Here is a 26,352-nt window from a genome sequence, read left to right on the forward strand (position 1 = left end):
ACCTTCCAGAACTGACAAATTTAAGGAAGCCAAGATCACTTCCACATCATGAGTTAGCATCCGTAAAGGACATTAGAGACTAGATGTTCTGCTAGTATTACTGCCACTTAATTGACATGTAGTTTGTCTTTTGGTTATTCCTTCACAGAACAATAAGAAAAAGCTGAAGAGCTCAGTATGTAGGAATGACATTAATTAATTCAGCTTGTTTTTTTTTGTCTTAAAAATATTTGCAGTTATTCCTTTCTTTTGGAAAGTGAAGTGCTTCAGCTCAGGAAAGAAGTCAACTGAAAACAAAACTGTTACCCCTATGCTGCGGCACCTCACATACAAAATAAAGGCGACTGGCCCCATTACAGTGGCTGAATACATGAAGGAAGTCTTGACTAACCCAGCCAAGGTAACCCTCTAAGTCATCCTCTACCCTTGTCTTAGCCTTAAGCCAAATTATGGTGGGTGTAGCCTTCCTGCTTTCCTCTTCCATGGTCCTCTATCTTGAGCACATTCTCTGTCTTCCAAAACATCAGCTAACTTATTTCATAAATTAGTTGAAATATAAGATAAGATCTCTTTGCTCCCTATTTTGACATAAAGTAAAACTTTCTGGAGACATTAGCCTCAACTTTTGAATTAATTCAGGAGTATAAACTTAATGGCATTTTAGGGCATTTTAAGTCTGAGGATAGGAGAATGTTGCTTCAGTAGGCCAGTGAAAGAAATATTTTGGTGGCAGTGTGGGGTCTTTCAGTGGCCTCAGAACACAGATGGAGGCAATTCCTTATTACAACTCTTATTGAGCAGGTCAGTCATCTCCTTGCATACAGGAAAAGCCAGCTAAATAATTGCTTAGAATGAGAAAAACCTAAGAGAAAAGGTGATCAGTTGTTAAAATTATTGTAATAATTTAATACTTTCAATTAAGAGCAGTTTGAAATATCCTTCACAAGGGTCCAAGGGGAGGGGGAAGTCATTCTATTTCTGAACACCTGCCATGTGCAGAGCACAATGCTCACTGCTAAGAAATGTAGTATAAAATAGGACATTTTCTTTAAAGTGCTTATGGTCCCATTGTGGAGATAAGATGTATGGAAGAACAAATAAACATAACAAAGCAGCATATAAGTGCCAAGTAAGTGGTATAAATAGTTCAGGTAGAGAGTTTAGAGAAATTATCACCATAACCTTGTTGAGGAACTTTGCATGAGGCAGTAAACTGAATCAGGGCTTTCCTTGAAAAGTAAATGAGGATATTTTTATTTGTTTATTCATCTATTCATCCACTCAAAAATTGGTTGTATATGTAATACTGTGCTAGGAACTAGGAGATACAAGATTTAGATTAGACATGATCCCTTTGCATTTGAAGCTTTCCATTTAATAGAAAATTATTCATATTGTAATAAAAATTATGACATAATAAACACCTTAGCAAGTTGCAAAGTAAAAAACTTAGAACCTGATTGAAACAGGACTTGATTTGTTGTAGAATATTGAGTAGCATTACAATGTTTATAAAAATTTTCTTTTAAAGTTTTATAGTTGATAAATATGTTCAGTGTATTTATATTTTTTACTTTTATATGAAACAGAGAAAGACATTTCAGTCTTTACTTTAGTAGATTAGGGAACTGAAGTCCAACAAGATGTTAGGCTAGCAGCAGAGAAAGTAATAGAAGAAACAAGTTTTCTGACTATTCAAAAAAAGGAGGTCTCTCATGTAATGAATAAAAAATAGAGAAAATGGAAGACTGCTTAATGGCAAAGTGGTTGTTTTACTAAGGAATATTTACTTGTAGAAAGGATCACTGATTTTTAAACAGAAAAACATGTTATTATTATTTTTTTAAATTTGATTTAGTGGAGGGATTTCTTCATAAGTTGTTTTTCCCCCTTTCTACCCACACACATAAACATATATATTTTAGCAAAATAGTTTAGAAGAATATTATTCCAAATCAAAGAAACCATTTTCTTAGTATAAATGTTACATTTTTTCTAATATATCTTTTCTTCTTCCTCAGGGCTACTATGTACATCAAGATATGATAGGAGAAAGAGGAGACTTTATTACTTCACCTGAAATAAGTCAGATCTTTGGAGAGGTAAATATTTTATACTAACTGTAAAAGTGAATCTAATATCAAAGTTTGCTATATGAAATGTGAATGTAATAAAATGGAATGACTTCCCAAGCCAGATAACAAAATGTTGATATATTATAGCTTCTTTATATATCCTCTCATCTATATCATTTTTGGTTTTTCAGTAAACAAATTTCCTTTGGTAGCAAAGATGAATCTGTCTTATACCATATTCCAACCTGGAGTAAATATTGTTACAATGAAATTTTTTGTTTAAATATATATATAGTTCAGGCCTGCTATAATGTAACATATGCGTTACTCAAAGCACTGTACTTTGCAAAACTGAGTTATAAAAACCATAGTTTGTGAGAAAATAGGAAAGGGACACAACACTCAAAAAACTTTTATTAGTGACATACAAAAAAAGGATCCTAACAAAAATGGTAGCACAATTTTATACAAGTTAAATTGTTGAGAAATACATGAATTGACAATATAGAGTGGCAGTGTCAGCAACATTTGTCTATCCCTGTTCTTGAGCAGCTACCTGACCTTCCAAATTCACATAGAGCCCACGTTGGCAAAGTCTGTAGAAAGTTGGGCAGGCCAGAACTTTGGGCCAGAGGCCAAAGAAAAAGGTGTGTTATGTAGATTATCCTTCTCTGTCCATAGTTCTTACTACACCAGAAGATATATAATAAATATGATCCATAAGGCCTAAAATTTGTAGAAGAGAACATTGGAAGGTTTACCACTTGTGAATTATTATGAAGTGATGCACTTTTCTGCATTCTTGCTTTTTCTGTCAGAAGAAATTGAGTGTAAGCATATGTGAAATTCATGTTGTATTCAAATTGTTGCCTAATGTGTCAGTTGCATTGGAACAAATTCAGATTTTCAAAATAAATATTAAAGTGCATATGCATGTGTGCATATATATTACTGTATGTTGTATTATGCAATATATATTACTATATATTCTTTATATGCATATATACGTAACATATTTCTTTTCCTGAATTTCTTTAAAAATTATCTACTGGGGGCAACTAGGTGGTGTAGTGGATAGAGCACCAGCCTTGAAGTCAGGAGGACTTGAGTTCAAATGTGACCTCAGACACTTAGCTGTGTGACCCTGGGCAAGAAATAGTGGTTTGTGATATTCTATATCAAAGTATATTTACCAACTATGTTTTATATACATATATGTATATATATGTTTTTATATATGCACACATGTAAAACATATTCCTGTGTTTATTTTAATGTATTTTTTTTTCTTCCCACAGTTACTAGGGATTTGGTACATTAGTGAATGGATAGCTACTGGAAAAAGTTCAACTTTTCAGCTGGTGGAACTGGGCCCAGGTAGGGGCACTCTTACTGGTGATATTTTGAGGGTAGGTAATCTTAGGATGTTTTTAAAATCTTATATAGTTTCATCTTGCTAAATTGCAGTTTGAATTTGTAAATGTAATATCCATAGCTCTTTTCCTTCAATGAGTTATCTCATTCTTCTCAGCTGTGATTTAATATCTAAAAACTTACTGTCTGAAATAGTTGCAAGAGAGCAAAATGAATTGTATATTTATCAATGTTATACTTTATTTGAATGTATGCAAAAGTGTATAAAAAACTTAATTCCTACTAAGCTGCTTGCATGCAGTGCTATGTGTAGTTTGTTATACTCTTATTTGCACTTTAATTTCTCTGCAAAACTAATACTTACCTTTTCAAGGCATCATTTAAATTTTGTAAACATCATCATTCATCCCATTTTCACTGCCAATCTCTATGTAAACTGAAGGGTAAAGTGAAATTAGAGACCTGACAAGTTAAAAGGCAGACTTTGTTGATCTTGAAAAGATGGGAGGAGACACAACTAATGCTTGGCAGAATTGGGGAGTAGGGATCTCCTTTTCCTTGTCTTGTTTCTCATAATCCCAGTGCTCTGTTTTGTTCAAAATTCCCATTGTACCACCGTACTCAGGCTTATTTCAAAGGATTCTACACTTTTTTTTTATGCTGTCTCCCAAACTGAAATCCTTTTTCCTTCAGTTTATTTCAGTCAATTCTTAGGAAAGCAATTTGAACAAACACATTTTCATTCAGATGTGAATGGCTTCCTTAAAGTTCTCTTCTGATACCTCATTGTGATGTGGGGGCGACCCTGGGTTTCTGAAGTCCTACCAAAGGTATGCCCAGTCCAAACTAGAAAGACTTTAGATATGGGCCTGGGAACAGACTTCTGTCTATCTGAAATTCACAGATCACTTGATGGTAATTTGGAGGTTCTCACCACCAGTGTTGGTTACTGAGTGACCACTTTGAGTCTGGCCAGAGTGATTCAGCCTGCTTGGGATCATGGAGGAAGGAAGTGCCCACCCAATAATATACTCTTTTTAAAGGACTGCAAAAGTGAAAAATTTGCAGCTTTCTATCACTCCCTTGTTCACTCTATCAGGGCTATCTTACTAACCCAAATGAATTTCAAGTGGTTGAAACTTTCAAGAATCCGAGGAAATCATAGGATCAAAGATTTAAATTTGGAAGGAACTTTGGAGATGATCTAGTACACCGCTGTAATCTTACATATGAGGAAATGAAGGTCCAAAAAGGTTTAGACTTTCCAAAGACCACAAAGTTAGTATAGTGAGATTTAAGCTCATGATCTTTGCTCCAAATGCAGTACTCAGTCATTGTTACAAGGCATCAGAGGGAGAGAAGTTTCTCTTGACTTCCACCACTCAAAGTATTCCTTAGAAGTATGCCTGCAACACGGCAGGGAAAAAGGAATTTTTGGCCCCTAACCCCTCTCTCCCCCCCATAGGAACAAATAGAGGAGGGAGAAAGATGGAGAAAAATGGGAAACTTTTGTGAGGCCTTTCTGAAAATCCTTGGTTCTGTCAGCTTGGAGACTCAAGTGACTTAGCCTCCAGCTCCTGGACCTGGAGGCTCTTGGATCACTTGGCTGATAAAGTTATCCAAGGTTCCAGATATTGAGGATTGGAGCCCTGGAGCTTACCTCTTCTTTCTGCTAGGGAGGTTAATATTGATGCCTAAAGATGGGAGAAGGCATCTGGTTCCTCATTATCCAAATGGGGATTGGGTAGAAAAGGGCCAAGAAAAGTGGTGTCTGACACATTTCTTCATTTTTCAGGAGGGAGGGCTGGGTACCTGCAGACTACAAGCAGTATCCCACCTCCCATGCTTTTTGCTCACATGACATAATCATTTGCTCACACGGTGTAATCATTTGCTTATAATGTTGAAAAAACATTGATTTTCAGTCTGTATATTTTGTGATTCCAGAAAAAGAAATAGTGTAAATGTTTTTGTGTTCATGCTGTTTTGGAACCATGAGCTTTGCTTGTTTGTTTCTATTAGTCCTCACTATTCAGTTTTTTAAAAAAATGGTTCACTAAATATAAGCTATGATGTTAGATTTTCCAATGTTACAATAGTTTTATCTGTGATAAAGGGATTTAAAATAATAAATGAAAGAACTGTTCTTTTGCAAAGTTCACACCCTTTTTGGAAGTTATAGTTAATATTTCTAGTAAATAATGTTTCTAATAGTGTTAGAAGATAGTGAGCTTCTTGAAGCATTTTTTAAAAAAACCAAACATAAATGCTATTTTCTCTGACTTAAAACAACTTGGTGAGATAAAAAGAATTGAAACTTGAAAATTCACTTAGTGACAAAGTATAGTGAATTTTGCTAATATTTTTTTCTGTATATTCAGGTCTTCAGTCAGCTTGGGTCAGTGCTGAAAAATTGTGACATTTCTATACATTTGGTGGAAGTAAGTCAAAAATTAAGTGAAATCCAAGCCAAGACACTGACTGATGAGACAGTTGCCCTAAAGCATGATGCTGAATCACCAGTGTATATGAAAGGTATTACTAAGTCTGGAATTCCCATTTCCTGGTACCGGAATCTACAAGATGTGCCACAAGGTAAGGAGTTTGGATTGACATAAGCATTTTGATCAGGGCACCTTACAATAACCAAAAGTGACAGTAATCTTTTATCTTACGAGACAATGGGGTCCTCTCACCAAGTCCTTAACTGGGAAATGTTTTTTCTAGGAAAAAGCATCTTACAAAGAAAATTAACTTGTTATAAGTAAGGCCATGCTACTTTACAAATTTAATATATAAAAAAGATTTTAAAAGCTACTTATCCCTCTAGTTTTGTCTTAACAGTCATTTCCCTGCCTACTATAGTAGAGTTAGAATATAGTGTAAGCTCCCTCATTTGATTGTAAGCTCCTTAAGGACAGGAACAGTATTTTGCTTCTTTTTATATCCCCAGTGCTTATTACATTTTTATTGATTCATTTCATTGATTGAGAATTAATGGTGGTGATGCAACCAAAGGCAACAATAACTAAAGAAAGCAAAGTCCTAATGTGCAAGTTTTATTTTTTCTCCTTTTGAAAACATCTATTTTACCTAGATCAGAACTTTTGTTAGCCCATAAGCCATAATAGGATCCTGAATAATCCTATTGATCCTATTGATAATTTTGATTGTGAATAGAAGACTCAACTTGTCAAGAAAGCTTCCCACCACTAGTTGAGAGCTCCTTAAGGACATGAATTTCTTTTGTCAATTGTCTTCTCTTTGTCTTATTTATTTGACAGATGAAGATAGTAATACGTGTTTATTTCCTGTCTTGTGCCATAGACATTTTTGTGTGTTGTTTTTTAAACTGGTCTTGTAGACAGGCATGCTATCAATATAGGGTGGTATAATAATGGAGACTTGTAGCAAAAGAAGGAGTAGCAGCTTTCTCCCACAAGCATCACTTGAGCATTTTTTTAAAAGTATATTAAAACATGTATTACTTTTCCTTTTCTCTTTCTAAACAGGTCATAGCTTTTATTTAGCACATGAATTTTTTGATGCTCTTCCAGTGCATAAGTTTCAGGTACTGATGGAAAGACTTTGTATCTACATTTGTTTAACAAGGGGGGAATATAATGTGACATCAAAGAATATTTTTTTACATTGGTTATTCACTATTAGAATAATCTCATTCCTTGAAAATTATACTTAATCCTATTTTTGTAACAGAATTTTGAAGTCTTGGGAATAAATTACCAAAAAAGGGGAAAAGGTACAATAACAAAATATTAAGAAAGGTGATGTATTCTTATGATGATTTAATTATTCATAGGTGGAAAAGAGTCTTTTTTGTATTCTAGTGTAGCATGAAGATAGTTTCTGCACTTTATTTTAAAATATTAAAAATTATTTCCAGAAATTTAGGATCTCTTTTTCTTTTGATTTTCCTCATTCTCTGATGGGAATAATTTAGATTTGGTAGTATTATGTGAGCACAATTAGCTTTAATTTAAGAGCAATTACAATTATTCTATTAGGTGGAGCTTCATATAAAGCATATACATAATATGTAGAAATATCATTTCTCTCACTGGTTACTTTGAATATTTCGCTCCTACATCACTCCTCATTTTGTAATCTCAGAAGCACAGCTTTGCTCTGTTGGTCCCTTTGCCTCTCCCCTCTCACAGCTGCTGTGGCAACAGTCCTACATTGCATCAGGAAGATACATTCAGAAAACATTCATAGGCTGGAAGCCATTTAGAAAACAAAACCCAAGCGCCAATGTTTGTTTAATTACCTAGAAAACTCCACAAGGATGGCGAGAAATGTTTATTGATATAGATCCACAAGATTCTGATAAACTAAGATTCGTTTTGGCTCCTAATTCCACTCCAGCAGAAACTTTTATTCAGGTAAGGGAAAGGTGTTTGTTTGTTTCCTTTGTTTCAATTAAACAGTCATAGTCATAGTAACTTTTGCTGTAAAGTTAAGTTTCCTTCAGAAAAATGTATAGTTTTTAACTTTGAAGTTTGTATCTTCCATTATCTCTTGTGACTACTTGGGTATATTTAACAAAAACAGTCAATTAGTTAAATCACCAAAGCATTTTTTTTAATAGCTTTTTATTTACAAGATATATGCATGGGTAATTTTTCAGCATTGACAATTGCAAAACCTTTTGTTCCAACTTTTTCCCTCTTTCCCACCTCCCCTTCCCCCAGATGACAGGTTGACCATTACATGTTAAATATGTTAAAGTATAAGTTAGATACTATATATATATATATTTGTATATACATATATGTCTTAAACAGTTATTTTGCTGTATAAAAAGAATCGGACTTTGAAATACTGTACAATTAGCCTGTGAAGGAAATAAAAAATGCAGGTGGACAAAAATAGAGGGATTGGGAATTCTATGTAGTAGTTAACACTCATTTCCCAGAGTTCTTTCTCTGGGTATAGCTGGTTCTATTCATTATTGAACAAATGGAACTGATTTGGTTCATCTCATTTTTGAAGAAAGTCACCTCCATCAATTCTGATCATCATATAGTAAAGTTGTTGAAGTATATAATGATCTCCTGGTCCTGCTCATTTTACTCAGCATCAGTTCGTGTAAGTCTTCCAGGCCTTTCTGAAATCATCCTGCTGGTCATTTCTTACAGAACAATAATATTCCATAACATTCATATACCACAATTTATTCAGCCATTCTCCAATTGATGGACATCCATTCAGTTTCCAGTTTCTAGCCACTACAAAAAGGGCTGCCACAAACATTCGTGCACATACAGGTCCCTTTTCCTTCTTTAAAATCTCCTTGGGGTATAAGCCCAGTAGTAACACTGCTGGGTCAAAGGGTATGCACAGTTTGATAACTTTTTGAGCATAGTTCCAAATTGCTCTCCAGAATGGCTGGATGTATTCACAATTTCACCAACAATGTATCATGTCCCAGTTTTCTCACATCCCCTCCAACATTCCACATTATCTTTACCTGTCATTCTAGGCAATCTGACAGGTGTGTAGTGGTATATCAGAATTGTCTTAATTTGCATTTCTCTGATTAATAATGACTTGGAGCATCTGTTCATATGGCTAGAAATAGTTTCAATTTCTTCGTCTGAGAATTGTCTGTCCATATCTTTGACCATTTATCAATTGGAGAATGGCTTGATTTCTTATAAATTAGAGTCAATTCTCTATATAATTTGGAAATGAGGCCTTTATCAGAACCTTTGACTGTAAAACTGTTTTCCCAGTTTATTACTTCCCTTCTAATTTTGTCGGCATTAGTTTTGTTTGTACAAAACCTTTTCAATTTGATATGATCAAAATTTTCTATTTTGTGATCAGTAATGATCTCTAGTTCTTCTTTGGTCATAAATTTCTTCCTCTTCCACAACCAAAGCATTTTTAAGCACCTACCATGTGCTAAGCACTGTGCTAGACTGAGAAAACAAAGGCTTAAATGAAATAGTTCCTGCCCTCACTTCTGTAGGGGGAGACTACAGATACACACAATAAATATATATATGGCATCTATTAAAATAGATCCAAGGTAATTTGGGGAGAGAGTCACTAGCAGCTAGGGGTGAGGACGTCTTATGCAGGAAGTAGCCCTTGAGCTGAGTTTTGAAGATAGGGATCTGAGGGGTAGAAGTGAGGAGATTATGCTTTCCATTCATTAGGACAGCTAAACTGGGCAGCAGAATGCATGAAGAGGAAAATGGGAAGGAGGCTGAAAAATAGCTGGGTGCCCAGTTGTGAAGGGTTTTAAATACCAATCAGAAGAGTTTGTATTGGATCCTAGGGGTTGTAGGCAGCCACTTAATCTGGAGTGGGGCTGTAGGCGCACCCCTTTGGCAGCCATGTGGAGGAAAGTTTGGAGGAGAGGCTGAGGCAGAGATCCCTCAGGAGGCTGTGTGAGTGGTCCAGGCCTAAGGTGAGAGTGACCTGACACAGAGAGGTGATGGATTATAAGAGTACAAACAAGGGATCAGATGAGGAGGCATTGCAGAGAGAGAATTGTAAGAAGGGGCAGTGACTGGACTCATGGGATGGCAGAGAGGGAGGAGACAAGGATGTCTCCAAAATTGTGAATTGAGGTTGCTGCCAGGATGACAGTGCCTTCATTGAGAAGAGGGCAGTTCAGATGAGGAAAAGGGAAGTAATTGTGAGATGTCAAAGGCATAGTATAGATGATATTGTTTTTTAAATTACATTATTTTTATTTTTAAAATTATTGATACATTTTTACAACAGATACTTCCCAACAAATACCAAGGTGAAGTCCTTTTAAAAGTTCATTCCCCTTTTTCTCCCTCCAAAAATTAAATTACTAATTTTTAGTAGAATTGATTATAGAATTTTAGATTCAGGGCTGGAAGAGATCAGAGAGGTCAATTAATCCAATATCCTCACATTACAGATGAGGAAACTGAGGTAAAAAGAATGCCCTTGCCCAGGTTTTCTGATTCTGACTCCAAGGCTCTTTTCTCTGCATGATGTTAACCTAAATAATGCCTGTATTTGACCAGCTGTTTCCCCTTTATTGCTGCATTCATTATGTATATTGTTCTTTTGCCTCTGCTTTTCTCATTCTGCATTGCTTCATACAGGTCTTTCCATATTCTTGGGAATCCTATTTGTCATGCTTTGTGGTACCTCAGTGGGTTTTAATTTGTTCAGCTAAGATTGAGCTCTTATTTTGTTTCCATGTAGATATATTTATATATATCTCTGTGTGTGTGTGCATGTGAGTGTATGTATACGTATATGTGTACACAAGCATAGAAGCACATGTGCCAGTACTTTGGGAAATTGTTTCTCTATTGGCATCATTTAAGTTTGAACCACTAAATGTAGCAATAACAGATTTTTCTTCCTGTAACATTTTTAGAGAATATTAATATAATCATGTAGTACATTTGTAAGTTTCTAATTTTCATAAGAAAATTACCTTTATTTTCATCAAAATGAATGTTCGAGATCACCTCAGCTCTCTCCAAGCCCCTTTACTCAATTTGACCATTAGATGGCAGTCACACTCTGGTCAGACTGGCATTTTAAAGAAGACCCACTCAGTTCTCTATTGAATTGACCAAAACCTCTGAGATTCTTTTGGTGCATTGTTTGAATAAAATGCTGATTTTTTTTTTTTTAAACTATTACTTCTAAGGAGTAGTCAATCTACAACCTATAGCTCTTACTTGACTGTGTGGCAAAGTGAAAAGGGGGCTGGATTTGCAGTGAGGGATTTGTATGACTTTGGGTAATCGATGTCACCTCTCTAGACCTCTTCTTCATCTGTAAAATAAGAGACTGGACAAGATAGTCTCCAAGACCCTTTGCAAATCCAGATCTATGTTGATCTTATTTCCTCAACTGTGTGTAATTTCTCTCACAACTTTCTAATTTTCCTAGAAATAATTAAACTTAGTATTTAAGTATAGTACTTCAGTGTTAGTAGCTGATTCAGAAAGAGAGAGACCATATTATACTGATCTTGCCCTATTAATAGTCAAAAAGTTAGAGATGGGCATTTTACAGTTCAAGTTTTATTCTTAAGCTAAAGGTTCTCAAAGACAAGCAGGAATCACTATCTAAAGTATCATTTTCACCCTTTTGGCTCCTTAAACTCACCATAGACTATCAGAAAGCCTCTTTTCTCTCTTAAGATAGAACATAATCAAGCTACCTTTCTTGCAGGCACTTATTTGCCAGAAAGATGTTTTTGTCTTTCTCTTAATTTAACTTAGCACTAAGATTGCATTCCAAAAAGTTATCCAACTTACCAGTGTAATTATTCTTTTCTGTTTCAAATAGAAAGGCCCATATATTTTTTAACCATTTCACTTATTAGCTGTTAAAGGATCCAGTTGCCCAAATATATCAGCCTTTTTTCATAAACTAGCTTTTTTCTTTTTTTTCCTATTCATCTCTAAAAAGAATTTCTGTACAAACCGTAATTAATAACTTAAAGAGAATATAGAGAGGTTATTTTCTAACAGATTAAAAATATTTAAAATATAAAGCCTTCTATCTTTATCCATGTTAATAAACTGTGGTAGTATTCATTTATCATTAAAAAATTATAAAACTAATGAAGTTTCCCATTATACTTAATCCATAATCTCTAAAATTTTATCCATCTGATCAACTGATGAATAAAATTAATGGGCAGAAACTAATTTATCTTTCTGATAGTCACTTCATTTCTCTGATTAACTTCCCTAGTTAAAATGAATTTTACTGGATGATCTCTATGATCCGTTCTAGTATGAATAATAATCATTGCACCCATTAGTATGTTTCTTATTAGTTTGGAGCTTTGGACGTTTTCCAAAGCAAATAAATAGTGAAGGAGGATTTTATGGTTACTCACCCATGTGGAGTGATAGTTATGACATCACAAAGACTTCCCACAAGATTACAAGAGAAAAAGTATGATGTTAAAAAATGAGTAATAGGCTAACTACTCCATTAGGGCTTTAATGTTTACAAATGCTTTATGTCTAGTATCTCATTGCTTCCTCCCAACACACCAGTGAGATTGGTGCAGCTGTTCTTCCTGTACCACGTCTCTTGTGTCTCACCACTTCTGTCCACTCAGGCCCTCATCACCTCTCACCTAGGTTAGTGCAGCAGCTTCCTGATTCCTCTTCCTGTCTTATCTGTTTCTCTTCCAGTTCATCCAAATATAGTTACCACTGTCATTCCCCTCAGGTACAGAACTGTGACTTTCCTATGTATTCAACTCCATTTGTTTTCTATAGGACAAAATGTAAATTCTATATTGTTTTTTTTTTTTTTAAAGGCCCTTATCTTGATATTGGCCCAATATCAAGTAATGACTTCTTAAAACTTTGGGGCAAAAAAAGTGCAATTAATTTCATGGCTTGCAGTGTTTAAATGCATTTTGCCAAACTGATAATATTCTAGTTATTTTCTACATTATTATGTGGTACTTTACCACCAATACCAATTTTCATTGTATTTGTATGAAACAATAGGCCTGGTGGCTCAGAATTGCTTCATTTCACGAAAGTCTGCCATTATAATGTGGCTCATTTATTTTTAATTTTAATTTTTTAAAAATGGGCTAACTTTGAAGAAATTTTAGGAAATGTGACATTTTATATATGCATATATATGTATACATACATATGTATATGGATATCATATTTTCTTAAATATATACACACAACTTGTCTTCTCCTTGAGAACGAGATTGTTTAATTCTTTGTATGCATATTCCTAGTGCCTAGCACATAGTAATATTAAATTTAATACTTGTTTAATTGATTGCATAATGGTATAAACATCCCAAATGGAATTTGAACTTAGGTGTTTCTTCCTTCAAGATCAGAATTCTATCTACTATGCTCTCATTGCTTTTGAAGGGCTCTGTTGTAGAAGAGAGCTTACTTACTCTTTTTTAATTCTCAGAAAGCAATACTAGGAGCCACAGGCTGACTTGCAGAAAAATGGATAAAATTCTACATAAAATTCATGTGCTCTGTTTATAATTATACAAAAATGGAATCAGCTGCTTTGTGTGCTAATAGGTGCCATGCTTCAAGCAAAGACCACATACCTACTCTCTAGTTAGGTTCCAACAGGGATTATTACTGTTCACGTAGCCATTGTGAAGAGGGGAAAAGTGGGCAGGCAGGGCTGCATCCTTTCATTTGTGAACATGATGTGGCCATACATTATCTCGATCAAAGCTAATTTCATACTTATTTGAACATCCCATTTAATACTGTTAATCACAGAGATCGGCGTAAGTCAGATGCCTTGTATACTTGCTGCTTTTCCAAGGCACGCCTGGCATTGGACTTAAGGAAGATTTGAGCCTATGTATTGATCTAAATGTTCTTGGAATTGAAAGAAATGGATATTATATGAAACCATCCCAGAACTATCAGGACTGTTGCCAGTGGAAGTTTGCAATAAAAAATAAGACAAAAACATTTTTAGATATACTAGCATGTTTGTGTGTGTGTGTGTGTGTGTGTGTGCATGTGTATAATAGATCTCAGCAACTAGGCATATTAATTAAAGTTAACAAGTAAAAAATTCATTTTTTGAATCACCAGATGATTACGTATCCACCATTACGGTAGGTGCTATGGGAAATTCCAAATATACTTGGAGTTTACTTATAATTTATTTGGGAATTAATTATCTTGAATTGGGGAACTTCACACAGAGACATTAAATTTAAAGGGTAATTTTAGATGTCAATTATGTCACTTTAAGATTTATGTCACCAACAGTTATAATGTTAAGCGTGTCTTAATCATATTTATCTAAATAAAATAATATCTTTTTAGTAACACCTGAATATTTTCATAGGAAGCCAAAGTTCTTTACTAATAAGTGAATACCAGATAATAAATATATATACATATAGAATAATATGGAATTATTTAAAAGGAACACTAATAAAAAAAATTTGAAAGCTATTTTTTAAACTAAAGATAAAATATCTATACTAATAAAGATTCGTGCATGATCCTATTTGACTAATTGGTTTTGCATTCTTATCTGTGCTAGTCCAAGGAAACAAGGGATCATGTGGAAGTGTGTCCTGATGCTGGTGTTATTATTCAACTGCTTTCTGAACGTATTGAAGAAAATGGGGGTGCTGCTCTGATTGCTGATTATGGACATGATGGGACAAAGATGGACACTTTCAGAGTATGTCTGACATAGTACTATCTATCATAAAAGCAAATTTATTTTACATTTTCAATTCTTCAGTTTTGTTCACGTGGGTCTTTTCCACTTACAGATTGAAAGCTGTCAGTGGTGTTACAGTCCCTCTGCCTATCCCAAATCCTATCCCCAAGTTCCCCAAATCCCCACTTCTCACCCTGGCTTTGTATGTATTTAGTAGACACTTATATATGTGTACATGTTGTTTCCCCAATAGAGTGTAGGCTCCTGGAGAGTAATGACTATTTCATTTTTGGTTTTGTATCTCCATTATCTAACATAGGGCAGAGTACATAATAGTTACTCAATACATATTCACTGGTTGGTTGGTTGGTTAATCCAGCAAATTACAAAGACAGGATCTCGCTAGCATGGACATCTTACCATATGCCCTACTGCCATATACATCTCTCTCACTCAGTATGTTTTCAACTTTTGATCAGGAAACAATTAAATATTTGCTCAGGAGAATGTGGCAGTTTTACGCCTTATGACTTTACTCTCAATCCGTGGCTACCCAGGCCAAAGTTCCCTTTCCCTGATGAGCTTCTCAATGTGTATTATCCCCCTAGGACAATGTGAGCTCTTTAAGAGCAGGTTCTGTGTCACTTATATATACGTAGCCCAGTACCTACCATAATGCCTCCGATGGGGTGCCTGTCTGGCCTTCATCTTCTCAATTTTCACCAGATGGCCTCCTCTCCCGACTTCTGGCCTCCTTGCCCACCTTCACTTTATGTCCTTATATTTTTCAGTTCTGTATCATCCTAACCATCTGCTTTTCTACTTTTTCTCCTGAGCTTCTGAATATCATTAGAGAAAGGTTTCTTAACCTAAAGTTTGTGAACCTTTAAAAAAAAAAAAAAAAGAGTTTTGATGACTGTATTTGAAGTCTGTATTGAATTCTGGGAAGGAGTCCATAGACTTCAACCAGACTGTGAGAGGCTTCTGTGATAAAAGGTTAAGAACCCTTGCTTTAGAAGTAACACCTTGTTAACTGAATTCCCTACAAAGTCATATCTCCTCAGCTGTTCAGAAATATTTTCTTTCTTCCTTGGTTGACTATTCTCCTCTTCTTCATAATTGTTCTGAGCCTCTTTTCAACTTTCCCAATACCATCCTTTTATCCCTGGCCCTTAATTTTCATGGAACTTAATATTTCACATTCTGGACATAAACACCAAAAAAAAAAAAAAAAAAAAAAAAAAAAAGTATTTTCATATAAACATAGAATGGAAAAAAGAGGGTTTTACACAAAACTGCAAATCTCTATTATACAAAGTATGTGTTTCTTTAAAACTATGTAATAAGTTTAACATGTAACTTTCAAAGCTGTCCTCCTTCTGTGTTTCTCTCCAACTTCCTTCCTTCTCTTCTGTACTCTTAGGTTGTCTTTTATTTTTGGGTAGGGTGGGAGTTACTGCCTCCTTCCCTCTCACCCTTCCCCCAATGGAAAAGAAATAAAACAAAATCCTTATAATCAGTGTGCAGTTAGCAAAGGCATTTTTCACATGGGCAGCATCCAAAAATGTCCATGTCCTCTTGGTTAGGAAAAGGTGTCTTCCACAGATGCCATTTTGTAAATGAGGCAACTGAAGCCACTGAAGAATATTTATTTTGATACCAGAGAACATGGGGAAGGGCACTGACTGGACTCTGTCTGAAGGGAGCCACTTTGGAACAGTCTAGAGATGCCATTTCCCCAGAAGACTCCAGGGCCGGCATCATGGATGCCCACGTACCACTCACTTCTCAGCCCCTTGCAGTATGACTTCCAACCTCACCACTTCCTGAAATGGGTCCTTTTTATAAGTCTTTGTCATTCCAGCTCTTTGTACCTTGCCAAAGCAGGTGCTTCACAATTGGGGTTTGAAGGAAAAGCACAAAGACTGAGAGGCCCTGTGACTGACTCTTCCCCCTGAGACAGTCTGGTAAAGAACTTCTCGGAATACTGGCTACCAAAGGGTAGACCTGGCATACATCGTTGGGCACCATTGGCAGAGCCTCGGAAAACCCAGGGTGACTTTTATACTGTAAGAAGCACAAGAAGGATTTTTGTGGAAGATTAATTTGATAAACCACCTTATTTTTAGATAACTTTTTCTCTCAGATCTTAATCTCTGATATTAGCCACCTGTCTTGCTTCTGAATTCTTTCATGACTTTTCCACATTCTTTGATTTCAAAGCCTAGCATGATTAATAATACTTATAAGTTGGCAAATCTCTTAGTTGCTATATTCTTAATTATTCCAATATTGTGTTTTCCTCTTAATTTTAGCTGTAGTACACATAGGCTTACGTTGTCTATAATGGCCTTGAAAATGATTGCATTTTTGTTCTTACAGTTTGGAAGTCACAAAGGATAAAACTAATTATTTCCTTAATTATATTTAAGGGCTTTTGTGGTCACAAGCTGCATGATGTCTTAATTGCTCCAGGAACAGCCGACCTAACTGCAGATGTAGACTTCAGCTACCTGCGTAGGATGACTCAGGGGAGAGTGGCCTCTGTGGGACCTATACAGCAGCAGCAATTTTTAAAAAACATGGGCATTGATGTTCGGTTGAAGGTAATCATTTATGGATCCTTTTACCACTGTGTGTTTTGTAAACTTTCTAACTTAATATTACTTTAAAGAAATGTCTGAAATATAAGAAAAACAAAGACTCGGCTTCTTCCTTCAGTCCTGCCATAAGTCCATGGTCATTTTAGGCGACTGTTTCTATCTCAGTCTGTTTTCTCATCTCTGCTCTTTACAGTCAGTTCTTTTAAGTAGTTTGTAGCACTCATAGTTCTGAAGATGTCTCAACATTAGAATCCTAAGCATAGCAGTAAATGCATGTGAACATGATATTTTTAAAAATCCATTATCTCAAAGTTAAGCGAGACTGGTGAATTTGAAGTTCAATTATCCACATATATGTGTTTATTTTAAAACCCGAAATTTAATGGAATTCATAATATTATTGTATAAAACTCAGTACCAGCATTTTGTCAGTAATGTACTATTTAAAATGTTATTTCAAATGAGAATATTCAATTAGTCATCACTTCCTTAGGTCCTTGTTTTGTGTTCCTACAGAAGAAAATAGAGCCAAAAAAACCAGAATTCTGAACTTAAAAATTTTAGGGAACTTGTTATCAATTGTCAGTCAGTGCCAAAACATGGCATTTTAAGTGCATGACTTCCTCTTTTGGATCTGAAAATTATGTGCAGTTAGTATCAGACAATTAGTAAACCAATTTTTTGGGGGGGAGGGATTGTCAATATTACTAAGAAAAACCTCTTTTTGTTTCAGGTTCTTTTGGATAATTCAAGTGACACTGCTACACAGCAACAACTAATTCAGGGTTATGATATGTTAATGAATCCCAAGAAGATGGGAGAACGATTTAATTTTTTTGCCTTACTACCTCATCAGAGACTTTCTAGCGGAAACACATACCAATCAAAATCATTACCCTCACCTGTAGCTGGCTTTGGGGAACTCACTTGGAAATGAAACCTCAGTTTGGATTCTTCTCTATGTACTCACTCCTCCCCATTGCCTCCCCCCAAATACCTCTTTCCCATTTTGAGTTCCTCCCACAAATAAAGACAAACTAAAGACATTTCGCTTTCAACTTTGTACTAGAGGTAAATTATTTCAAAATGCATCATCTTACTATCTGTAAATAAAAATTATGATGGCTTGCTTTTGAAATGGTCATTATGAAACTTTAGTTTTATATGGATTTTGGATATGAAGAATGTGTTTGATTTAGCAGTGAATTTAATGAGAATGGAAATTTCCTTTCATTAATAAAATTAGTTGATGAATTTAATTTTTTCTTTAGTTATTACTCTTACACTATGAGTAGCAAAATGTTCACGGTACTTATGTGGACTTGAAAATATGATGCAGCAAAATAAAGCCAATCCCAAAATGGCTATGAGGAAGTTATATCATGGTAGCACTTTTAACTCAGTAGGAAAAAAATTTGTTTCACAAGTTGAAAGTAGGAACAAATAATCCATATTTTGTTCTAGAGGAAAATTAAAAGCCCATATTTGTAATGTTTACTTGACGAAGATCATTCCCATCTTCGAAGTAAGAGGGAGTATATACGTATATTCTACACTTAAAGAAAAAACAGATTTGATCGGAGATTTGTAAATTTAACTCAGAACATAATGGGGAAAGAAAATCTGAGTATTGTTCACTTCTGTAATTTTTTATAATTACTTAAAGTCAAGTTGGTGAGTTGCCCTTAAAACCAGTAGACTTCGGTTCAAATCTTCACTCTGAATAATGCTGTGTGACTAATTTCAGTACTCCAGAGGTATCAGAGACACCCCACCTTCCTGAACCAGATTAAAAGAAAACTGGGAAAAACTTAACCAAATAAATAAAATAATGAATATTTTCATAAATATAATAAAACATACATGATTACATTTCAAAACCCCCAGGATGTGGCCTGTAGGAATTGTAATATATGGTTATTTGAGTCTCTGATACCATATTGTAGACAACTAAGACTGATGAAGAAAGGATTCACGTGCATGTAATTCCCAGTTCCAATTAATTCAGTCTAGTCTATATATCTTGTCCCTTTATAATTCTTACATGGTTAGAGAAATTTCTGGTATAAAAAGTTCATTTCCTTATTAAAGTTTTCAGTCCTCTGGTAACTGCAGCAGCTGAGACTGAGTTTCAGTTTGGGGACTATGGGTAAAAAAATGATCCTAAACTTGGATTTTATGAAATATCCTTAAGTATGCTGTGAATCCTTACCCAGCATTTGTTAGACAAGGAAATGGCTTTCAGCATGATTTTAAAATCAGTTTCTCTAATATAAAGTGCCACCTAATTCTAAAGCTGGAGTTCCAATTTGTAGATAACTTCCTCCCAGAACAGTGCTATCATTAGTGAGATCTAGAAAAGGAAGTACAACAAAACAAAGAAAAAAATTGTATTGTCTTGAAGAGACAAGCGAGTTCAAGTTTTCTCATTAAAAATGATCAATGCAATAGGGAAATACAGTTTATTTTCAAGGTATTAAGAAGATATTTACAAACAATAGGGTGTAACAAAAATATAAAAAACGGACTGATTTTACAAAAGCAAATATTTCTTAGCAAACACTAATTTCTCATACAAATACAACATGAAATCAAGATAAAATGGTTATTTATGTGGGTTATACAGCATTTGGAGTAATTTAGCCAACTCCACATTATCTGACAGTGACTTAACAAACTGATTTCTTAAAACTTATACAAAAAAAAAAGAGTGCAATTAGTTTCATGGCTTACAATGTTTGAATACAGCATTTTAGCAAAATGATAACATTCCAGTTTTTTTTTTTTTTTTTTACATTATTATGTGGTTCTTTACCACTGATCCCAATCTTCATTGCATTTATATGAAACAAATATGATCTGGTGATCCAGAACTGCTTCATTCCACATGTCTGCTATTATAATCTGGCTCATTTATCCTTAATTTTTATTAAAAACAAACAAACAGACAAACAAACAGGCTAATTTTGAAGAAATTTAAGGAAATATAACTAATTAGCTTGAGCAAAAGTTTTATGTATTTTTTTTAAATGCCCTTTTTTCTTGGTCTCTAAATTAATATGGATAATGTGTAAGAATTATCGAGAGAGGTCACCCAGAGATGTTTCAGAATTGATCAGAAATCTGTCAAGGCCAGGTTCAGGGCAGTCCAGCCCAGAGTAAGGGCAGAATAGAGCAGTGGTTTCTGAGACTTCCAGTTATATAATTTTGTGAATGTACAGAAAACTCTGTCCCCTTAAATGCAGCTGAACATGTCCCAAGAGTTTATAGTTCAGCTTTCAAAAGAAATCTTCACTATAGCTATTGTGGAACATTAGATAACATAAAATAAAGAGAATGGTTAGATTTCTTGTAGATTGGTGTGATTTTTTTTTCTTAATTACTTGAGCATGCTACAGATAGCAACTCTTTTATCTTTAAAAGGCTTGAAGCCACATGAATAAAGAGCAAGTGTATATTTCAGCAGAAAAACAGTTGCTCTTATTCTTGTCAGCCTGCTGGAGAAGAGGGGGCCAAGCTTGAAATGAGAAGTGAGGGGTTCCTTCTTTTGCCTATAGAGCCTTGCCATTAAGTTAGGAGTGTTAATAGTTATCAGTGGGAACCAAAAGGAGAGGCAAGATTTAACAGATGAAACATGCGCTGGCTTTGCATTCAGAGAACAGAGGACAAGCTCGAGCTCATGAATGAAGACAGGTCACTATCCTCTCTGCATCTATCTTCCTCATCTGTGCAATAAAAAGGGTATATACTAGGGTCCCTCTGAGGTGTCTTCATCCTCTAAGAAACTATGATCAAAAATTCACGAGCATAAGCTGCATGGATTTATTAATTAACTTCAATTACAATTAAGTAGTTCAAAACTGCTAGGAAATCTGGTGACGGCTCTACAATAGTAGTGACTGGCAGATTATGTTGAGAACCTCCTAATAAGCTATTTCATGTGTATTAGTTAATACAATTAAAATGGGGGAAAAAAAGAAAAAAAATATCACAAGTGGTATGCTGGTAAATTTATAACAACCAACTCTTGGTAGGGGTAGGACTGTATCCATGGCACACTTTTAAATTTAATTGCATTATTAACATTTTTTCCAACACTTTCTTAAGTCACAATCAACAAAATAGTAAGTCAGGCCAAGCCCTAATTTGCAGCATTTTTCAATTTCCAAGATATAAATGCTCACACTGAAAATATAACAATCAAGTCAGAGCTAGCTCTGCACATTCCTGCTACTCCCAGGGTCAGTTGGGCTACCTGGGATAAGGAAGTATTACAGAGACAAAAAAGATGAGTTTACAAGTAATAGAAAGCATTTGTTGTTTCAGTCATTTAAAGATGTATTTCATTTAAAAAGTCCATAAGAGCTTTAAGACCCTCCACAGGAACACAAAGGAAAGGAAGATTGGTTTGGTTGTCTACACCTGATAAAGACTAGAGGGTTACTTAAAACTTTTACCTATTAATAACCTTAGTGAATATTTAACAAACTTGTCCCTCTTAATTTAGTCAAAGCTGTGTGGCAGTAATCTGATAAATAGATCTGTGCTAAATGAAAGTCAGACTCCCAACTAGGATACTAAAATGTTAATAAGAGTGGGAATATTTTAGCAGCTAGAGCCAGGCTATAAGAGTACACTGCTAACCTGACATTTAGATTAATGCTTTGTAATCTAAGTTTTGTAACAATCATGTAGATTCCATTTTCTCAAAAATGTGTTATAAATTTTAAAAGCAATATTAATCTAATTTAAAATTATTTGCCATGTAGTATATACAGTGTCACAACTCCAGAAAGGTTGGGAATCACTGATTTAAACATTTGATTCACTTTCTAAAGAAAAGTGAATTGTTACCCCTTTTTTTTATACATACAGGGGAAAAGCTTCAATTCCTACAAGGATCATTCAAATAAACGTTGAGAGTCAATAGCAAGTCAATATGATCATTGTTTCCCAATGATTTCTTGAATGCAAGCCCATAACCAGAGTTTTAAACTAGATCCAAATTTTGCAATTTGTGTGTAACTTGAGCAGGCAAACACAAACAATTTGTTATTAGCTTCATTTTCCATGTGTAAAAATCCGAAAGGGAGAATATATTAAACACTAGAAAACAACAATAAGTGAAGGTATAGAAAAATACAAAAATTATGACTGCATTGATACACACTTCTAGAAAGCTCACAAGAATTCATTCTGTTTTAATTCTCCTCTCCTATACCTACATCTTACAAACTATGTGTCACTGATATCATATTTCCTCATATCTCATATAGACAATAGTCTGAGAGTAGTACATTTATACAGATGGATTCATAAATGGAAATCTTCCATATTTAAATGAGCAGTTAACTTAAGGATCTTCTTCCATATCATCAGGATTAGGAGCCATAATGAAGTGCTTTGGGTACACAAGATTGTGCTCATCTGCATGTACTTCCCAGCGTGCATCATCACTTTCATGTGTGATATAACGCTCTCCAATTCGTGTTTCAAATTCTCTAAGGTCAAGCCAAGTTTGATAATCCTGAAAAGAAATACAATACTTTTTAACTAAAAATATTAAATTAATTTTAAATATTATCAAGCATTTGTTTTGTTTTTCTCTCTGAACTATTATTTTAATTATTCTCAAATCCATAAGTCATACAAAAATTTTCAGAGTTTAAGGGTCGGTTAACTTTATCCAAGCAAATGTTAGCTAGTTTTTCAGGATGTGTTTCTAATGAACAAAGGAACCAGGTTTCAGATAGCCTTAAAAACCCATGTGCTTCACATTCTTGAGTGTAATTAAACACTTCTTTCTGGTAGATGTGAATCCTGTAATTTTCCTCTCTAGTTTTTGCAAAAAGAACCTATATATGTTATCATTAACAAATATTTGCTATTAAAAATGATAGTATCACTATCAAACTTTAGTTCACATTTTTATAATCATTATACCTCTTTGCATTATGCTTTTTTGAAAATTTTCAAATTTTGCATATACAAATTGACAGGAAATTTTGATATAAGAATAAACTCATTATTAGTCCAAAATATATTTTAAGTAAGATTTCAATTCAATTGAATATGAACTTTTTACTAGTTATCAAAAGGGGGCATTATTTTGTTCTAATACCATCTTGGGTATTGGGTATGGTATGCACCCAAAGGACAGAGTAAATAATACTTAAGGTCAATATGAAGAATTGTACCATTTGTCAAGTTACAGGAAATGAAAAGCCTCTAAAAATTTCATTTGAAGAATGTATTGTAAAAAATGAACAAACAGCAACAACAAAAACCCAGCAGTGAAAAAATTTAAGGTTGACAAAAGATTTAGAAATCTCAGCAGAAACAATGAAGTACAATTTAGTTTAATCATAAAAATCAGTTTGAGAAATATATATGTCCTTGAGTTTCAAGGAGGACCTAATGATTTTTTTTTTTTTTGCTATTAAGAAAGAATTCATTATCAGCCAATAGAGACTAAAAAATATTTCAAGTGAATGTAATTTTACCTGTAACCAGGGATGACTTAGAGATTTATCAACACTATAACGTTTCCTCATCTTCACCTGAAGCAAGTTGTTTATTAAATCAATTGCTAAGAAAAAAGAAAAGTTAATGTTAAAAAAAAAAAAAAACACCCAAACAGTTGACATTTAACCCAAGAAGGATAAATATGATCGCACGAGTAGCACTATGGTTTGGTGGAGCAGTACGTCATGACTAGAAGTAAAGGACAGTATTTGTCTAGAGCCACCTGACCTCCCTCAAATTTTCCATTCTCTCTTTCTTTACTCCGGTTTGATGAAGATAGGGCTTTTTTTTCCTTGACAAGGTCATCTTCTCTATTCTATCTTCTCCTATCTCTAGCAGATTGCTTCCCACAAGCTTCTCTCTTATTTCCTCCCTCATCTTCAAGCTCTTCCTATCCACTAATTCCACATGGCCAGGTCTCTTTCTCTTAAACTATCATCCTATATCTTTCCTCTCATTCATATTCCTAGAAAAAAGCTGTCTCCTCCAGCTCCTCTCTTTGATTTCTCAACCTATTGGAATTTGGCTCCAAACCTCAGTAGGGAACTAAATACGAACTTTCCCAAAGTTCCCACCTGTCTCTTAAATGCCAGATCTAATGCCCTGCTTTCAGGTTTCCTCCTTTTTGGTCTCACTACAGTATAAATAATCCTGTGTTCCAAGATATCCTCTCCTGTTTGGGATTTTGTCACCTCTTCATAATCCTCCCACCAGTCCAGCACTCCTCAGTCTCTTTTGCTAGCTCATGACCTGAATCCAACTCCTTAACTCTAGGGACATTCCCAAGACTTTCCTAGACCCTCTTCCCTGGCTATATCCTCCTTTGGTGACCTCATCAGTGTCCATGGGTTCAGATATTATCTGTAGGGAGCTGTTCCTACATGTAGATCCAGTCTCTCTTGTGACTACCAGTCCTGTTCTAACAACTACCTAGTAGACATTTTGAACTAGAAATATCTCAAAAGGGTAAATATCTCAAACTCACCAAGTCCAAAAGATAACTTATCACCTTTCCTATTTCTTTGTACTCCCATGCTTCCTGACATCTAAGTACATTTCTTGCCTCTTCACTCTCAGTCTACATTATCTGCTCAGTTGCCACATCTTCTCATTTTATATCTCAAATTTATTCTCTCTCCATTTAGATGGCCACATCCCTAACTCAGGATCTTATGAGAATTATTTCAAAAGCCTTCAGTTTTTCTTATAGTTGGCTTTTTCTCTAAAGTGCATGTCTGATCTACTACTAAAGCTACAATAGCAAGTTATGAGCCTTAGGGTCAAAGAGGGCCTCCTCTGTCACTTAGAACCCTTCATAAGCTGGTTCTAGTGTACAACACACATAACCCCTTCACATGGTACAACTTCACATGGTACAATCCTGCCAAACTAGCCTTCTCAACTGCTTTCTCTCTTATTCCCTTGCTCTTGCAGAAATTGTCCACTCAACCTCTACCAGTTGTTCTCTTCTGTACTTCCTCTTAGAAGTCTCTGCTTCCCTCCTGTGCACTCATCACCTTCTATAGAAGCTGTTTTCTGATCCCCTGCTGCTAGTGCATTCCCCTTCCAAATTACCTTGTATGTGTATATTTTACATATACTTATATTTGTTCGTGCAATTTTCCCTAACAATGTAAACTATGTAAAGGGAGGAATGATCTCTATTTTGTCTCTATATCTCTCGTTTACCACAGAGATGTTTAATATGTGTTGATTGACTTGTCTATTATTTAAAAGAAAGATCTGAAAAAAGAAAAAGGTGGACCATACAAAAACACGCAAATCCATAAAAAGTATGGTGGTGAGAATAAAAGGGTGAGGAAACAGAAGTAATATTGTTGTGAGAACATATTTCAGATAGTTTAGTAAGACAGTACATATGAATACTTTCTTAATAAAAACCACATTTGTCAAAAAGGCAAAAATCTCATAATAGTCCTAAGGGATTTCAGCTCTCTGGCCAGCTATTTTAATGTCTTCTTCTATTAACATATTTCACCTTTGATGTCAGCAAAGAAAACATCTAAAAAGGTCTGAGAAAATAGAAACATGATCCCAGAGCCTCTAAAGAGCCTCTAAAGGCTCTAAAGGCCAGAGCCTCTAAAGAAGCAGAAGCTCTCAAAGTCAAATAAGAACAATACAAACGAAGATTATCTCAGTGAAAAACTGGGAGAAGCAATGAAATAAACCAATTTGGACATTTAGTTTTCTGATGGACGCGGGAGATGCATGAGGAGGTAATCATGAAAGGGATATCATAAGGGACTTAATATAAGTTTACATGCTTACATGGAAAGAGAATACTCAAAACTCAGTATCTTCTCATTATTATGACAATTAGAAGGAGTATATCCAAAGAGAGGGCACAGGTGTGGGTTGAATATGAAAGGATAATATCTTTAAAAAATGAAATTAAGGGGTGAGAGAGGAATGTGTTGGGAGAAAGGGAAATGGAGAAGTGGAATGCTGTAAATTATTTGCCATAAAAAGAGGCAAGAAAAAGCTTTTACAGTGGAGAGAAAGCAGGAGGAGAGAGGGAGTGAATCTTACTCTCATCAAATTGGCTCAAAGAAGAAATAATACACACATTC

General features: G+C 34.8%; 2 protein-coding genes across 5 annotated transcripts in view; one reads left to right on the forward strand and one right to left on the reverse strand.

Annotated features, from left to right (window-relative positions):
- NDUFAF7 (NADH:ubiquinone oxidoreductase complex assembly factor 7) overlaps positions 1–18,494 on the forward strand; it is a 22,183-nt gene extending 3,689 nt beyond the window's left edge. Inside the window, exons 2-10 of the mRNA XM_003758355.4 lie at positions 237–400; positions 2,022–2,102; positions 3,374–3,484; positions 5,831–6,044; positions 6,962–7,020; positions 7,742–7,852; positions 14,508–14,651; positions 17,066–17,239; positions 17,970–18,494. Of these exons, the coding sequence (XP_003758403.1) occupies positions 237–400; positions 2,022–2,102; positions 3,374–3,484; positions 5,831–6,044; positions 6,962–7,020; positions 7,742–7,852; positions 14,508–14,651; positions 17,066–17,239; positions 17,970–18,173 (1,262 nt within the window). The 3' untranslated portion in view covers positions 18,174–18,494. The remainder of the gene's footprint in view (positions 1–236; positions 401–2,021; positions 2,103–3,373; positions 3,485–5,830; positions 6,045–6,961; positions 7,021–7,741; positions 7,853–14,507; positions 14,652–17,065; positions 17,240–17,969) is intronic.
- Positions 18,495–19,681: 1,187 nt separating this feature from the next.
- The window catches only part of PRKD3 (protein kinase D3), a 93,687-nt gene continuing 87,016 nt past the window's right edge, over positions 19,682–26,352 (reverse strand). For all 4 annotated transcript variants that reach the window (XM_023495008.2, XM_031950352.1, XM_031950351.1 and 1 more), the window contains 2 exons: positions 23,740–23,825; positions 19,682–22,763 (listed from right to left, as the gene is read on the reverse strand). In XM_023495008.2, the coding sequence (XP_023350776.1) occupies positions 22,590–22,763; positions 23,740–23,825 (260 nt within the window). In that variant the 3' untranslated portion in view covers positions 19,682–22,589. The remainder of the gene's footprint in view (positions 22,764–23,739; positions 23,826–26,352) is intronic.

This window comes from Sarcophilus harrisii, chromosome 2 (genome assembly GCF_902635505.1).
Source record: "Sarcophilus harrisii chromosome 2, mSarHar1.11, whole genome shotgun sequence".
In the NCBI taxonomy this organism is placed as follows: domain Eukaryota; kingdom Metazoa; phylum Chordata; class Mammalia; order Dasyuromorphia; family Dasyuridae; genus Sarcophilus; species Sarcophilus harrisii.